The sequence below is a fragment of the Dipteris shenzhenensis genome, chromosome 32, assembly GCF_047967505.1.
Source record: "Dipteris shenzhenensis isolate YYH24624 ecotype China chromosome 32, Dip_SZ_1.0, whole genome shotgun sequence".
Lineage (NCBI taxonomy): Eukaryota > Viridiplantae > Streptophyta > Polypodiopsida > Gleicheniales > Dipteridaceae > Dipteris > Dipteris shenzhenensis.
In genome coordinates, this window is record NC_141627.1 from 16,304,324 (window position 1) to 16,321,805 (window position 17,482).

General features: G+C 44.6%; 1 protein-coding gene across 1 annotated transcript; it reads right to left on the minus strand.

Annotated features, from left to right (window-relative positions):
- Positions 1-516: 516 nt before the first annotated feature.
- On the minus strand, positions 517-3,270 carry LOC147880363 (pentatricopeptide repeat-containing protein At3g16610-like). Its single transcript, XM_087370472.1, has 2 exons — positions 2,747-3,270; positions 517-2,692 (listed from the first exon to the last, which is right to left on the minus strand). The coding sequence occupies exons 1-2, from the start codon at positions 2,925-2,927 to the stop codon at positions 684-686; spliced, it is 2,190 nt and encodes a 729-aa protein (XP_087226598.1). The 5' UTR covers positions 2,928-3,270; the 3' UTR covers positions 517-683.
- Positions 3,271-17,482: the final 14,212 nt, after the last annotated feature.

Sequence of the window (17,482 nt, forward strand, 5' to 3'; positions counted from 1 at the left end):
ATTGAATGGGATATATGTTACATCAGGCAGCAAGTTTTAAGATTCTAAGACAAACACATAAGCTGAAGGGTACAAAGATTTGGATATCTGAGGAGCTCACTCCGATCCAGCTCAAACAAAGAAATAGTGAACTCACCAAAGTAAAGGAAGCATCAAAGTAGGGAAATGGGCGGTTTATCGAGATGGGCAAGCACTAATTAGGGAACTCAAATCCAAACCCAAAGACTCTTAGTCCTAAAATGATGTTATAAAGACCACTCTATGACAATAATGGAATGTAGTTATGCCTTATAATACTTAGGGAGGAGCTGATCTTTGTGCACTCCCTCGATTCTCTGGTTATCCAGAGGTAGTAGCTCAATTTTTGGAGTTTGTACTTTGTCTCATAGACTCCTGAGGTCTACTACAGATGTTAATAGATGTTTCTTTCTTTCTTTCTTTCTCTAGCTTTCTAGGAGTCAGAGATTCTTCTCTTGAAAATAGAAGTCTGACCATAGAACTATTTGAAATGGAGAGGGTTGTCAGCTATATTTGTAAAATGCAAGACACGTTGACTCATAGGCCAGGCTTTGAAAGCTAGTTTTCGAACTCGCCTGTTCTATGTTTGATGTAAGCATTGGCCCTGTCAATATCTTCATAAAAGCACAGGAATTTTAGGACAGGTCAGGGTGCATGAGAGAGAGCTAGTGTTTTACTGCATTATGCTTCCCCATTACTAGGAATATATCACATTCTTCATGCAAGAAAGCATCTGCATATATGTTAGCCATCAAGACATATGCAGCAGGAAGCTTTCCATCTAATTTCACCGCATTTTCAAAGGCATTCTTTCCAACCTCTACATTCTTCCACTTTTGACAAGCACCTAACACACTAGACCATACAACAACATCAGGCTGAAAAGGCATCTTCTCCACCGTTGCCACTGCCTCATTAAGTTGGCCTGCACGAGCAAGAAGATCAACCATGCAAGAATAGTGCTCAACAGTTGGGACAATGCTATACTGTTTGCTCATGGCCTGAAAATACATTTGCCCCTTGTCTAGTAGACCAACATGACTACATACAGTGAGTATACTAAGAAACGTGACCCCGTCTGGGTGTACACCTTCCTGCCTCATTTTCTCTACGAAATTAAACACGCGTTCATTTTCTCCCTGGTGGGCATACCCTGCAATCAATGCATTCCATAATATAACATCCCTTGTGAGCAATGCATCAAACAACTGTTGGGCATCATCCATGCTCCCACATTTAGCATACATGTCAATAAGACTGGTAGCCACAATTGCAGAAGTCACAAAACCATCCCTGCTGATTTGAGAGTGGAGCTCCTTTCCATTTTCCAGAGCTGCAATGTTGCCACATGCTTTCAGGATGGCAACAAAGGTAAAGCTATTTGGTGATAGACCTTGCTTTTGCATTTCTGCATAAAGTGTAAAAGCCTCCTGACTTTCTTCATGCTCAGCATACCCCAGAATCAGGGCATTCCAGGAAACCTCATCACGATGAGGCAATTCATTAAAAACACCCTGTGCATCCTCCAAGCTCCCACATTTCATATACATATCCACCAAGGTGTTTCCCACAAATACATCTGACTCATAGCCACTAATTATTACTTGGGAGTGGATGGATCTACCTTTCTCCAGGCTTACTGCCTTTACAAATTTCCCATCAACTTGTTTCCCATCTTCCAGTGCAGCTAGGCTACCACAAGCCTTCAATGCACCAACAAAGGATCGATCATCTGGTGTAACACCTTCCTGTTGCATCTGTATGTACAACTCCAAAGCCCTCGCACCCTCTTCCTGTCTGGCATATTCCAAAATCATGGTAGTCCATGTAAACACGTCACGACAAGGCAATTTATAAAACACATGCCGTGCATCCTCCATATGCCCACATTTAGCATACATATCCACTACGGTGTTTCCTACAAATGGATCTGATTCAAAGCCATTCTTTACTACATGGGAGTGGAGTGCTCTACCTTTAAGGCACACTATTTTCCTGAATCCTCCCTCACCTTGTTGTCCCTCTTCCATTGCTGCCAGTTTACAGCAGGCGTTCAATGCACCAACAAAGGTCCGGTCGTCTGGTGCAACACCTTCCTGTTGCATCCGTTCATATATGTCCAAAGCCTGTGCACCCCTTTCTTGCTTGCTATACCCTAAGATCATGGCATTCCACAAAACCACATCGCGATTAGGCAACTCGTTAAAGACACTCCGTGCATCCTCCATGCTGCCATATTTTGCATACATATCTACCAAGGTGGTCCCCACAAATAGATCTGACTCAAAGCCACTATTTACTACTTGGAAGTGGATCGCTCTACCTTTCCCCAGGCATCCAGGTTTCACAAAGTTCCCATCAAAAGCCTTCCTCTCGTCCAGTGCTGCCAACCTACAGCAAGCCTTTAAGGCCCCGACAAAGGTTCTATCACTTGGTTGGAAACCTTCCTGGCCCATCAGTGCATACAACTCCAAAGCCTGTGCACCCTCGTTGTGCTTGGCATAGCCCAGAATCATAATATTCCAGGACAGGACGTTGTGGTTTGGCATGTTATCAAACACATGGCGAGCATCTATTATACTTCCACGCTGGACATACATATGCATCAAATTATTTGCCTTGGACACTGGGAGCTCACCTAAACATTCTAACATATGGCCAAAATTATAGTTCACTTCATTTAGCTGAGGCAAGGTCTTTTGGACTGCATTTCCAGCTTTACTCGCACCAAAGGAATGTTTCCAGTGGAAAAGCCTTAGCTGCGGGCTCATGACGCAGGTAAACGCAAGCAGGGAGCAATCACGACAAGATCCAATAACCCCAGAAGAGAAAACTACCTCTGAGCACAGCTGCTCAGCGTTCGAACTTCTTGCAAGTTTGCTAGAGGGGGATGATCCATAGACATCCATGTAATGCGATACAATTTGAAGAGGAGGTCGCAGCTGGTCTTATGGGCTGATGTAGTCCAGCTCGCAGTGATGGGCCGTGTCATTATTGTTGCTACGGAAGCCCTGCTGGGAGACCACTGACACAGGTTGCCTGAGGGACAGCATGGGCTTCTGAACCGGCATGATATTGCTCCGACCGTGAGCTTGCTGAGTCTGAAAGTCTGCCCCATCTGAGAGCGAGCTTGTTCTTTGGAGATTGTTGTATAGAGCTAACAATCTCTTGGCCTCGAAGGCTTGGATACAGTGGAAAGATGCTCTCACACAATTGTAAGAATTGAAGCGATTATTCTCACATTTGCTACCGGGAGCTTTTCGTCTCCATCCTTCAGACTTTGAAGGTGTAGAGAATCGGCTCCCGGAGCCCATTCCCGGGAGGAAAGGTACGCGCCGGCGACCGGCGCCGGGAGTTGGCGGGCTTGCTGACCGGAAATCGGCAACCGTCGTGTGAGCCACGTGGAGGAGGGGTGCGATTGGAGGTTTTGGGACCCAGAGTTGATCCAACGGCTGACAAGAGGCGCCTCTCATGAACCGTGGGATGTGCGGTCAGCTCTTGTGTCAATGGGAGTGTCCGTGGCAACGGATTGCACTCTAATATTAGCCGCTCACTCGTGTAAAGGAGCCGATGAGACGGATTACAATGATGAAAGGTTTTAGATCCAACGGTGTAGATCTTCTTTCCACCGACCCCGGCCGTTGACGGATGCGCTCATATATATGATGATTTTCATTCATTCATTGGAGCATATGCCTCCATACATTGGAAAAGAGAGAAATTCCCACTAATTAGTTGTAGAGAAGAGAAGAGGGGTGAAAAGGAAGAGGGAAAGGGCTTATTCCAACCCACGGCAGCACATGTACGCACCCAAGTGGTAGTGTGGGTAGCTTTTCAGTTCCACGTGTGGCATTCATTGGTGCTGCTTTGGGCTCCCGTGGCAAGCTATTCCATCAGATCGAGCGCCTAGGTGCAATGTTCACAAAAACTAGAGTGCTTGGCCAGCTGGGGTCTTGATGAATACTTCTCTCTTTTGCTAATGTTCGATTGCATGCAATCTTTTGTAGAGATTTCGTTATCATCCAGTCCTGCTTGCACTTGATGTTGTTCATGTCGACAGTAAAACGTAGTTTTTCTTTTTTTCGGAAGAAGACAAATTTCTATTGTTTGCACTGTAAGCAAATCTATTGTCATTCCACTTTGAGCGAACGACGGGGAGATGTATTTCAGAAATGTATAAATAATAAATAAAAACCAAATTGAGACAGAAGCATGCAACTGTGACAGGAATAATCCAAACCCAAAGCTGCATTGCATGTACGACAAAAGTTCCAGCACCATTTGCAACTTCATTGGATCCCTTTTTTCGAAGGCAGAAATGTTTATATTTTGGGTCAAATTATGTTCCTACGCTTTAGGAAATAGTACTTCCGCGCTCTAGTCGGATGGCCCTCGAGCGTGTTGTAACCTAATGGACCTAGTGTGTTGTGGCTCCTTATGTAGTACTGCTCTAAAGTTCGTGCTTTGTCTACAGTGTCTGTTGTTTCCAAAACTTTGATTTCAAAATTTTCTTTGAAGGGCTTGTAACGCTGCAAGTCCTCTTTCATTTTCGCCGATGGTTTTTTATTGTGCTGTTTGATCCTCCGCGGCGGCAGGTCCGTCGTGCTCCCTATGTTGGGCTTGCACGTGATGCAGTAGACGACGAGGCTCGCACGATTCCCTTGCGCGGGCGCTTCAGTGGAGGCTCCTCCTTCATCTCGAGGCTCGCGTCTTTCAATGTCGTACCTGCATAAACGATGACAATTACGTTAGTCATCGATGTTTTTGGTCTTTTTTTTTTCGTTTGACGTCCATAATAGAATGCATTTATTTACTTGCCCTGGTTTTTCTCTGTTGCCGTGAAAGGATCGTTTCCAGCACCGAAGCGCTCCTCGTATAAGTCCCTGTTGAAAATATACGTAAGCTTCTCCATTGTCGTCACCGGGTGCGTCGCGTCGTGCGTCCCTCCAAATTGTTCCATGAATTGTTCGAGTATAGCCGTTCCTTAATCGCGCGTCGTGTCCCTCAGCAACTCCAAGGATACGTTGTACCCGTAATGCAGCAGCTCGCACGCATACGCTGTGATCCCTTTCGTCTTTGTGTCTAGTAGCTTCTGCCCCTCCAAACTTTCCATCATCCTATCAGTCTCATCGAACTCAATGTCAAGCTCGACAAGGATCTCTTTGAGGAGTCCTGCAGGAGAAGTGAGAGCTCGTTCACTCGCGGCGTTACTGTGTATTTGAACATGCACAATCATCTCGGGAGTGTTGAATTTCTCCACACGCTCATCGTTGAAGGTAGCGACATCGACTCTATGCGTGCAAATGATGGTTGTTTCGGCATCGATGAAGTGGCATGCACCTTTCTTGTCGACAATGCACTGCCCCAAACAGTCGGAAATCTCGTCAGTTGTGGGTGTCCTGAGTCTTATGGTATGCAAGAATGCCAGGAACGGCATGTCTCGTGCATGTCGCACCGAGAATTGCATGTGGTACATTTTCGCTGCAGCCCAGTGCGCGGAGGACGTGATGTGGCACGGCTCGCAGAGATCCTCGCGGTGTTTGCAGACTGGCGGTAATTGCGCCAAGTCACCAAAAATTATGAGCATTTTGTGTCTGAATGGCTCATGCAATGTGCCATTAGTGACATTGACGATTTGTCTTACCACGAGATCGAAAGTCATCCTTGTTAGCATGGACATCTCGTCAATGATGATCACGTTGGCTTCCTTGATTGCGAGGTGTCACTCATCTGTCTCATGGATGTTCAGTGGGTACTGACTGCTGCGCACAGGGATCTTGAATTGGTAGTGTACAGTGGTTGCAATCCCGCTCAGCCGCATTGCAGTCGCCCCTGTTGATGCACAGAGTATTGCCGTTTTGTTTTGCGCTACCAGATGCGAAACATAGTACCGTATCAAGAAGCTTTTGCCGCTACCTGGTGTTCCACAGACAACGTGCAGCCCCAAGCTTATTGAAGCCAGGCTTTCGAAGACTCTTTGTTGTTCTACTGTCAATGCGGCAGCGGCGACGGTGCGAAACTCGGTCATTTTTTCCAACATCCTCATGTGTGTTGGCCCTTCGACGGTTTGCTGGTCGATGTTAGGCGCTTCCATCGGGCAGTCTCGGATGATTGCAACCTTTTGCAATATCATATTGATCAACTGGTCCGTGTGGTCAATCGCTAGCAAGTTCCTTTGCGTGTATTCGGTCACATACATCTCGAGGTCCTCGCTGCTCAATATGAGGCCGCGCATTTGGCATTCGACAAAGTAGGATCCAGCTGTGTTGGCAGGTGATATGAGCTCCGTTTCATTCCTGAAGCTGAGTTTTCGCAAGAGCACGTTGTAGAAGTACCCCTCTGGTATGTCCAGGGTGGTAGTCAGTGAATCTGACTACTCGCTCACATTTTGTGATCCTGTTGCCGAAGAGGTCAAGACCGACCGTTCCACGTTGCGTTTCCTTGGGCTTTCGGATCACATATTGCCTATGGTAATCATACGTGCTATCCTCGATGACGCTCAGTCTCCCGCAGTATATGTCGACCGGGTGCAGGGTGACGTTGTTGTTTCGCGAGACAATGTGTTGTCTTAGAGATGGTGGAGGAGTCGACATAGTGAACGGTCTCGCTCCTTGTGATTGTTGGTATCTGCATGCAGTTTAGCACGACCTCTGTTGGAGAGGTTGGTTTTGATAGGAGGCTCGCGGCGATGAGTTTCAGCTTTACTTCATCGAGATGTTGCAACCCCAAACGCGAGGCGTCTTCTGAATAGATGTTCAGTTTGCCCATTGGTTCAGATTTCATCGCGTACTTGAGGAGGTAGTGAGAGATTGAAGAGTTTGTCACCCGCTGTATGTTCATGTGCGCACCCCACAACAGTAACACAGAAGGGTGGTAAGGGACGACGTTTCGGTGCTCATGTCCCGGCCAGTAATACAACCAACGTTACGTCAGAGGGTCGAGGATGGGTTCATATTCTGGCTGTGTTGCGAAAGGGAAGCCGTGCTTGCAACTGTGGTGTGACGGTCCAACGTAGCACGCTTTCTTGCATACGTGCAACTGCTTCCTGAGAACTAGTTCTCGCAGCCTTGTGTTTCGAGGATCCAGGGCCTCGTCCCTGGGGATGTAAGCCGCAATCTCATTTGCAATTCGCTGACAGTCATCATGGTGGACCCACAATATGACATGGGCATGTAGGGAGCCCCTGTTTTGTATCTCATAACGAACGACATGGTGTTGTATTCGGCCAAGCAGACCGTCGGATGAAAGCAAATGCTTGTGCATGAACATGTGGAAGCGTGCGTGGAAAAGTGCCACGCATTCAACAGGACAGTCCTTTCAAGTGAATTGCGCATTATAATGTGTTGTGATGCTCTCGATCACATTAATTTCTTGCCACCGTGTATCGGTGACCTCGTCTGCAGTGAATGTCAGAAAGAAATCTGGGAGGCCCCAAGCATCGACCATCGTTATGAGGTCCTTCAGTTGCCGTCGATGCCACGATGGGGACCCCGGCATTGTTGATGGCATGCTGTAGCGAAGCACGTGTCTCATTGCGTCTTCATCGGTCGTGGTAGGGTTGGCTTTCCTATATTGGTCGATGTCTCGTTGCAAGCATGTAGAGTTGCTTGAATTGGCAATCATCACAGCCTGTTTTAATTGGAACATGATCAACAAGTACGGCTTGTAGAGCGTGTAGATAGAGAATAAGGTGCATATTCTCATTTTCACATAGTTGTTGAACTGTATGCAGCCATCATAGTAGCCCTGTCCGAAAGGGAATAGGAAGGGGAACACTGCTGACTCCATGGTTATGTCAACGCACGCACCGCTAGCTGCTGCTACTCCATCGACGTGGAATGAAGCGACTCTCTCTGAAAGCATTTCTGTACCCCGTAGCTGTATGGAGGCAAACTCATGCTTGTCCCTTGCATCAAAGGCGCGACGGTTCGCGGGGTCCACCATGTTTTGCAAAAGCAGGAGCTCAGGCTGAGATTCCGCTATTGACATTAACTCGAAGGGAGCTGTCTCATCGTGTAGTTCCAAGATACTACTCAAGATGCACATACCCATCTTGATGTCCGCACGCTCTGCTAAAGAATTGTACTTGCGCAATATTGGATTATTCTCGATGTTGTATGTGAGCACACCTGACAGCTCGTTCATCACGATTTCTTGAGCCGAGCTTAGTGGGACGTTTCGCCAAGATATCAGAGGATTGTCTAGAAGTGACCTTCGATCGAGTGTGCCACGAGCGATCGCATTTGCAGTCGTGGTAACTGAAATGGATACATCTATGATGCTTAGCAGTTGCGTGTGGAGGTGGTTTGTTTTAAGCAACTGCCGAGAGTACTGTGGCATCAACCGCATAATGTATCTGCTCCGCTGGGCATCTCGTGTGCAGCTTTGGCATTTCCAGTAAGTCACTTGCATGCCCATATTCTCGCAGGCATCCAAAAGTATCATGTTTCCGAGTGCGGCGCTGTGGCTCGAGATGCCTATGCCTTGCAAAGAAACGATCCTTTGGTTTGCAGACAAAAGCGTGGTTATGCCACAGACACCGCAGATTTGAAGGCTAGAGAAAATAGCCGCGCAATTACTAACCCACTGCTTGTATCTATCTGCGATGGTCAACCACGATGACGTAGCTGGCCTCAAGGACATCTTTCTTGATGTTATATCAAGTTGAATAGCTCGACCTCTGGCTGCTCTGAGCGTTGACGAATGGTCATGTTCGAAGGAGTTTCCGGTGGTCATTTCTACATCGTGACATGAATCGATGTCTTATGTTCGGGTTTAAACACCTACAGGGATTAATAATAAAAACCATCCGAAACTTTGCTACAATTTCACTCACGTGGTCTTGTCTAAACGCAACAGGAAAAACAAAATGGACTGAACCTCTATCTTTAAAAGGTGAAAGAATTGATAAAATAACTTGAATCAAGCAAATACATTTTGTTGTGGGTACCTTTAGGAGAAGACACTCGTTTGGAGGCTGCAAACACCTCGAAAACAGAAATGTTGCAGACATGATTAGTATGTTGGTCGAACCAAGCAAATGTAATGTTCGCTTGCGGAAACAGAATGTGCGAAGAAGTGTGCGTACTCAAGATGAGGTGTAAAAAAAAAAACCATACGTTATGTATGGTGGAGAGCCGGAACATGTCTCTCCAAAAATTATATATCATAGGGGAACGTGCCATCCCCCCGTTTCGAATAGTCACCTCCGGTGTTGGAGGTGTAGCGCATTAATGCGGACCAGAGCAACAGACGGTGCAGAAACATTTCAGAATTGAAATGACCGTACATTCTACTTACGTGGAGTATCCGTTGTGACGTCCACAGCTCGACGAGAAGTCACCTATTTCTTTGCTGGAATGTTGGAATCTGAAAAACAATCATGATTACTCAATATGCATTCCTCATGTTCTGCATGTTTGGATATGTTGGTTAGCATATGTGCAATTTCCTAAAGATGATAAATTCAAGCACAAAAGCTATACACAATCCAACGATCAAAGATGTAGACTATGGTCATGTATGATGATGCCGACTATATAGACACAATACCTGTGCATAGTAGAGAATGCATGTGCAACTCGAATTAAGGAATGAAAGCACTGCAATTCACTGCACTTCATCATCAGCTAGACGGGGTGCCTATGCACAAAAGAGACTAATGCCTAAATCCTCGCGGTCGACTACGATTTAGTGTAGAGCACCAGAAACGACGTCACAAATTATGGGAGCTATTGAGAAAGGATCGCAGAGACTTTTGGCAAGCTTACAGCTGCAGTTAGTTACTGGACCATTGGCAGTATATAGTAAGCTAGATATAGAGAGATTCAACCATTTATTCAGGCCTGGGCGAATGCCTCCTTTCACACTGTAACTAGCCTTGAACCTTCATCTCCTCCATCAAGTATTAGAACAATTTGCTAATGCCAAGGAGAGAAGAGGGTAATGTGCAGTTTGAAATCTTGTTCCAAAAGGATCCCAATTCCTCTTTCAAAGAAGCTTGGGTTTTGTATATTTCAACGGTGACGCTTGCGCTTTACATCTGCCAGACGTTTAGCCAATGCTAACAAATCAAAGCAATACCTTGAACATCCCTGCGTCAGTCAGCCATGCAGCCTTATTAAGATTTTTCAATCGTGTCGTGGTCTTTAATCTAGAATTTGGATCGTTTGCAACTCAAAAAATGGATTGACTAATGCAGTTATTGCGTCCGTGATAACAGCGGCTTCCTCGATTGCTCAGCAAGCAACATGACCACTGTTTTGATCGCAGATGGAGGTGCAAACCGCACTAAATATTGCGTGCAGATGCGTCTCGCAAGGCCAGTCTTTCGTCCAAACCTCCTGCGCAGAAATCAAACGGAGATCCGGCAGAAAACAACAGCGCGCACACACAGACAGGAAGCTTGTTGCTCCTCGTGGTGGATCGATTGAGTGTTGCAGCTGAATCCAGCAGGGAAAGCTCACACGCAGGTGACAAAAAATGGCAAGCGCTTCCCGTGGTTTTTGTGGAGTGTTGCAGGTGGATTGAAATGACGATCACGCAACAGAAAACGATCGCGCCTGTGAGAATTGGCTGCTGGAGAAGCAAGGTACATCGGGGGAGGACGAATGCGATCAGGTAATGCTGGAGCAGAAGCAGGCAAGGGCTGTCAACGGGAGGGAAGAAGCCATAGCCAAGGCTCCAGAGCGAGGAGGAAGAAGAGCACCATAGTCAAGAGGATGATGTTTAGTTAACCAAGGCTTTCGTCCTCTTGACGAATTTCCCTCAAGTCGGTTAAAAAACCACAGATAAAGTAAAAACCAGCAGTAAGACATCGTCAGATTCAGCAAAAAAGAAGGAGAATTCTTCATAACCAAGTGAAGTAACAAGTTTGAACGGAAGCGATCAAGAGCGTTGCAGGGGGCTTACACAAACATTCAGGGATACTTCTGCATCCACGTTGGGGATTACAACTTCAGGAAGCAGGCAAAGGGTATTTAAAGGTTTTGCCTTGGCTTTTTATGCAGTTGGCTTTTTAGGCAGCTTTTCAAAAGCTTTCAAAGCTTTTGGGCTTTCAGAAAAGCTTTTGGGCTTTCAGAATTTAAAAAATCTAAGGGTGTATATTGTGCCATGTGGAAGCACTGGATTTCAGAATTTGAAAAAACGTCCTAGTGCTGGCCAAGTAAACATTTTTCTCAACACATCAGAAAACTCGAGGTTCCAAAATTTTCAAGGCATATTTTTCTTGAGATATACCTCTCAAGAAAAATGAAAATATTGTAGATTAGTTTGCAGATTCTCTCTCACCACTACCTGGGTGCTCAATGTGGATTTTGTGCCACGTCTCCATTGCCCTGCTCTGCTATGCTCAGCCCAGCCCTACGCACCATGTGTCCACATGCTTGCATCTCCACTCACCACATGTCCACACGCCTACACCTCCACCACACCGAGTTGCATAGGAAAGGATCCTATTTTTGAACACGCCCACCAAAAAAACATACCCCCTTCTCTCTCTCTCTCTCTCTCTCTCTCTCTCTCTCTCTCTCTCTCTCTCTCCCCCATCTGTCCCTTTGTCACATTTCCATTAAAATAAAAATTTTCTTCTTGTAATTATTATTGGACTATGACTCTCTCTCTCTCTCTCTCTCTCTCTCTCTCTCTCTCTCTCTCTCAATCTCCATCGGGGTAGTGTGTTGCCAATTTCTAGCAAGTAAAAAATCAAGGCACTTAGAGGTGTTGATTGGTCGGGAAGGCTTGGAGATCCTTTTTATCCCATCTCCAATCGCATGGTGCATTGCCATTTTAGGGGCGTTTAGTGCAAAGGTTGCAAGTGTGTAAATTATTTGTCATTTATGCTCATTTGGTGGCATTGAGTGGGAACATGCTCTTACATGAAAAAGCCACACTGAAATCCACCATTGCTGGCTAAATTTGTGCTGAAGTTTCCACATGGAAGACAATCCAAATCACCACACACATGGCACTTTGCAAAAGAGAGGGAGGGAGGGAGAGAGAGAGAGAGAGAGAGAGAGAGAGAGAGAGAGAGAGAGAGAGAGAGAGAGAGGGGGGGGGGGGGGGGAGGGAGGGAGGGAGGAAGGGAGGGAGAAAGGGAGCGAAGGAGGGAGGGAGGGGGGAGGGAGGGGGGGAGGGAGAGAGAGCGAGAGCGAGAGAGCGAGAGAGAGAGAGAGAGAGAGAGAGAGAGAGAGAGAGAGAGAGAGATGGGGGAGTATGGGAAGAAGAGAGAGAAAGAGGGAAGGAGACGTAGAGGAGAAGATAGAGAGAAGGAAAGAAGGGGGCAAGGAGGAGAGATAGAGAGAGAGAGAGAGAGAGAGAGAGAGAGAGAGAGAGAGACCTCGCGAAGGCCTCTCCTACCAGTGCACTTAGGTAGCTAATAACCTCCTTTAGCAGCTCACTTGACATAAATATGGTATGTGGGCATAGGCTAATCTGCTGCTACATGAGTGATGGTTGATCTACTTATTTGTTTCTCAGGAGGACAAGCACCGTCAAGGATGAGATAGTTGGTCAACAAGCTTATATTATGATTGGTTTAGTGAATGGTAACATCAACCTCTACTTGATCCTTAAATTTTATACATACATCATTCAAGTAACGATGACTTTTGGAATTATAAAGTTCGCATAGTATATCATATGCGCATGATTTCCCTAGGTGTCATTTACCTATACATCATATTAAGAATCTTCCAAGGATCTTAACCAAAGCAAATTTGCAAAACAATAGTTTTTCTATTAAAGCCTACATAATAGGATCTTGAATCATTGCAAACCTTGCCTTATATTTTTATCTGCAACACATAGTGAGGGGACAATTGTTGCTATTTGAGAGAGTTCAATAGATTCCCCGTGCCTGTGTGTGTGTGTGTGTGCACATGCGCACACGCATGCATAGCATGTAGTCAGGGGACAATTGTTGCTATCTGAGAGAGCTCAACACTTTGTGGGGTACCAGTTGGTGAGATGATCAAGCACAAGTGCTGGGTAGTGGTGTCGTATGGGGATTTGGTGGCATGCAATGTGGGGATAAACATGCTATGCTTTGTGGCATTGAACAAGCATTCTTGGGCATTGAAGGCTTGCAATAGCTTTGCAATGACATGAAGTTTAATTTAAAAACTCCAATGTTTTTAAGATTATTTTTAAGTTTGATTTATCTGTGGGAACTACTTTGGTGGACATGTCCACAAAATGTGGGAGCATTCATTATCTTCAATGAATTGCGATCTCATTGTAATGTGCTTACATGGAGTACAATGATCTTGGCATATGCTGAACAAGAAGGAATCGAGGAACCTTTTGGGTTTTATGTGCAAATGCAAGAGCGAGGTCTCTCGCCAAGTAGCTTTACCTTTGTTCACATATTGAAAGCATGTGGTAATGCATCAAGATTGGAAATAAAAAAGGAGGTCCATTCTCAAATTAGTAGGGTCGATTTTGAGATCCCATGTTGAGACCTAGTAGAGTGGGTCTATAACCCATCATAGACGGGTCATGCTACTCGTATGTGTAAAGCCATCACTGAATCATTTGAGCGTATTTGGCACTCTCTCCTATGCTGTTATTCCTAGATATAAAAATCCATTAAATGTGTTTCCACAAGCTACAATGATGAACCCAAAACATATAGATTATGAGATCCAATTAAAAGAAAATTCATTCTTTCCAAAGGTGGAATAGCCTCATACTTTGATCAAATCACAATTTTTTTGGTATCATCTTCATCACAATGTCGCTAATTCAAAAAATGTCAGTCCACTATGACTACACAAAGCAAAGATCAGCAAAAGACTCCATTATTTTCTTAGCTTGAAATATGGAGAGATGGCAATCATGCTTGTGTAGGGTAGCTACCACATGGTAACCGACCATTGGATGCATCGAGTATGAGGGGGTCCCATGCCCTTGCCTCCTAGCCATGCATAGCCTCCTTTAGCCCCCCATTAAAAGGCCGATGGGATTGAAGGAGGGTCCATTTATTACCTCATATATACCAAGGATCCTGTAATTATCCCACACTTATGGGATTTCTTCCCTTATAATCTTCCACGTGTCAACCGTGCATCAAGTGCCTCATTAACCTAGCATCCGCAAGGGGTTTGGACCACATATTGGCCTTTATTTCCAACACCCCTTCATGGTCCAAACACCACAAGTGAACTTTGACCATCCAACAAATGCTAAACACCCACTAAGGACTAGATCAGCTTAGAAACTCGACCACCCACACACACAGGGTTGGGTCAGCTATTAAATGTCGACCGCCCACACACATGGCTGTGTCAACCAGTCCCAGTTGCTGGGGAGTTCCCTTGGACTGATATAGGTCATCACTTCCCATGCCAGCCGCCTTTTTTATCGATCTGTGGTCCACCTCTCAATTTACGTGGGTTGCCACATTAGAGCCACCACAGACAAACATTCATAGTCAGATACACTGCATAGGTATGCGTGTCCACAGCACAATCTACAGGGCCATCCCCGCTCTCATACCACTGTAGGGTAGCTGCCACATGGTAGCCTACCATTGGATGCTCTGAGTACGAGGGAGTCCCATGCCCTTACCTCCTAATGCATAGCCTCCTTCAGGCCCCAGCAAAAGGCCAACGAGACTAAAGGAGGGTCCATTTATTACCTCATATATACCCAAGATCCTGTAATTATCCCATGCTTATGGGATTTCTTTCCTTATAATCTTCCACATGTCAACCGTGCATCAAGTACCTAGCACCCATGAGGGGGTTTGGACCACACATTGGCCTTTATTTCCAATGGCTTGCATAGGGAATATACTCAAATGGTTCTCAAGTAGTTTCCGTTAAAGTGCACGACACTCCCTACCCTATGCAAAGGAATATCAAATTATCATCACATGACAAGTGTCTTAACACAGATCCTCATTAATACTGATAGCTTATTGGAACATTCAGATCCTTACAACTAAAAGTGTCCTCAACTATGCAAATGGTACATGGGATTATGGATTGCATTGTCATAGGTTAACAGATCTCAACTTTCATGGATACATTGATGTCAATGATTGGGCAAATAGTGTATATGACATATATAGAAGAAGACATAATTTTAGGCTTGGTTTAGTAGCTTTGTCTTGGTTTAGTAGCTTTGTCTTGGCAAAGAAAAGAAACCAACAATGGCCTTATCTCATCAATAGAAGGATATTACAGAGGACCAAACAATGCTACATGTGAACAATTTGGTTTAAATGGCTTGAAATTCTTATTGAAGTACCGATCCTTTGAGAAAGGTTCAACTAGAAAACAATCTAGTCTTTCATGCTAGAACAAAGCATATTGAAGTGCATTATCACTTCATTATAGAAAAGGTTCTCAATGAAGAAATCGATATTGTTGACTGTCACACAAGAACAGTCACAGAGCCACTTCCTCTTGCCAAGCTCTCATGGTTTTGACTTTTGGCTTGGTATTCAACATTTGTAACTTAAAAGAAGAAAATATACTTAATTGTACTTTTTTTACAAACTTCCATTGCAAAGTCACTACGCTCATGTACATACTTTGATTTTTTTGATTTTCTTCACCATTATCTCTATTGCCATGATGTAACTTCTTTATTTTCAAAAATTATAAAATGTCTTTGTATATCACCCCCTACCTAGAAACTTTAAGAGTTGATGTTGAGAGAAGTATAAGTTACACCATATATGGGGATATGGGAGAACCTTGACCCTAATCATAGCCCTAAAGGGACATGTATGTTGGCATAATCTTGTGTCACCTGCATTGAATAATTACAAACAACCAAAATAGGGAACTGATGTAGAACAACAAATCAAAGCCAAAGCGAGCTCGAAAGATTCTCCAAAGAGGCCTTCTAGCAGATGACCAAGCGAAGTAGAGAAGGAAAAATCCAATCTCTGAGACCAAAACATTAGAATTAGAAGCACGGATCCACATCAAACAACACCTAGACGACATTGTTCAAGACCAAGAGTCGATGCCACAAGTGTCCAGGTAGTTTCTACACTATAGCTCTCCAAGGTTCACATGGAGTACCTAGGTAGTTTCTAGACTATAGCTCTCCAATGTTCACATGGAGTGCCAAACTATCAGGGGTGGGTTTGCGAAGCCATGTGTTCACAAATTTATACTCTCCTATGTGGCATCCCAAGTCCACATCATCTAAATGCCATGTGTTCGAGATCAGGAGTCGATGGCAGACGTACCTAGGCACTTCCTATATTCTAGCTATCCAAGGTTCACATGGAGTGCCAACTTGTCAAGGGTGGGGGTTCGTAAAGCCATGTGTTCACAAAGAACTAATCTTCCAAGTGACATCCCTAGTCCACAACAAATAATCCCTGAGTTTGATTATGTAGTGACACACATGTTTTGAGGCATCCCAGGTTCTATTTTCACTAGCGGACATTACATGGGGCCATGATTTTCATTGGGTTGCAGTGGATGCTTTACATGCCATTTGGATGCATTGTGATCCTTGTTGGATGCGCTTCTAGGCCCACATTTCCTTGTGGGATGTTTTATTGATGGATGTTTAGCACATAGGTGCTATTTTATGCTGAGGGACAGCTTTGACGTATTACAGTGGATGCACTTATAGTGCTATGCTCTCTTGGATGAGATGTTATTGATGCTTATGTCCATGGACGGTGTTTATTCTTAAGTCATTTGGCTCTTATTTGCATTGGGTTTGCCATTGTTTTGTCATTGCAGGTTGACTTTTCTTTTGGGCCAGATTTGCTCATATGGATGCATAGTATATGCACATGAGTCAGATGCATTTTGATGCTTTGAGCCTTTGAGGTTTGGTGATATCACCTTCCATTTTGGCATACACATTTGGGTACACCTGGTATTTGGTGTGATTTCTCTCTTACAAGTACTAGCATTTGGGATTTTGTTTCATTTGCATCATGGCATCCTCTTCCATGTCTGAAAAGGAGCTTTTCAGCATTATTTGATGGGACAAACTTTTTTTTGTGAAAAGAACAGATAAGGGGTGTGCTTATTCAAAAGAACCAGATTAAATGCTTAACAAGGCTTAAAGCTAAGCCTACATATATGTCTGAGGATGATTGGAATGAGTTAGATGCATTAGCAAAGTCTACTGTTAGACTTCATCTTGCTGAGTCACTTTATTTCACAGTAGTAAATGAGTAGACTATGGAAGATTTGTGGAAGAAATTATATGCCACTTATGAGAAGGAAATTGCCTCTAATAAAGTTTACCTTATGAAGAGGTTGTTTGAGCTATAGATGAAGGAAGGGTGGTCTCCATTGCTTCTCACTTGAATGAATTCAATATTATTTTCAGCCAGCTTTAGCCTCAGAAGATGAATTTTGATGTGGAGACTAAGGCAATATCCCTCTTTGCAAAATAACCAAGCAGCAACGTACTTCTTTGTGGCATTGCACGTTGTGGCACATGAGCCAGAAAGGAATGAAACTCTTATGCCATTTGG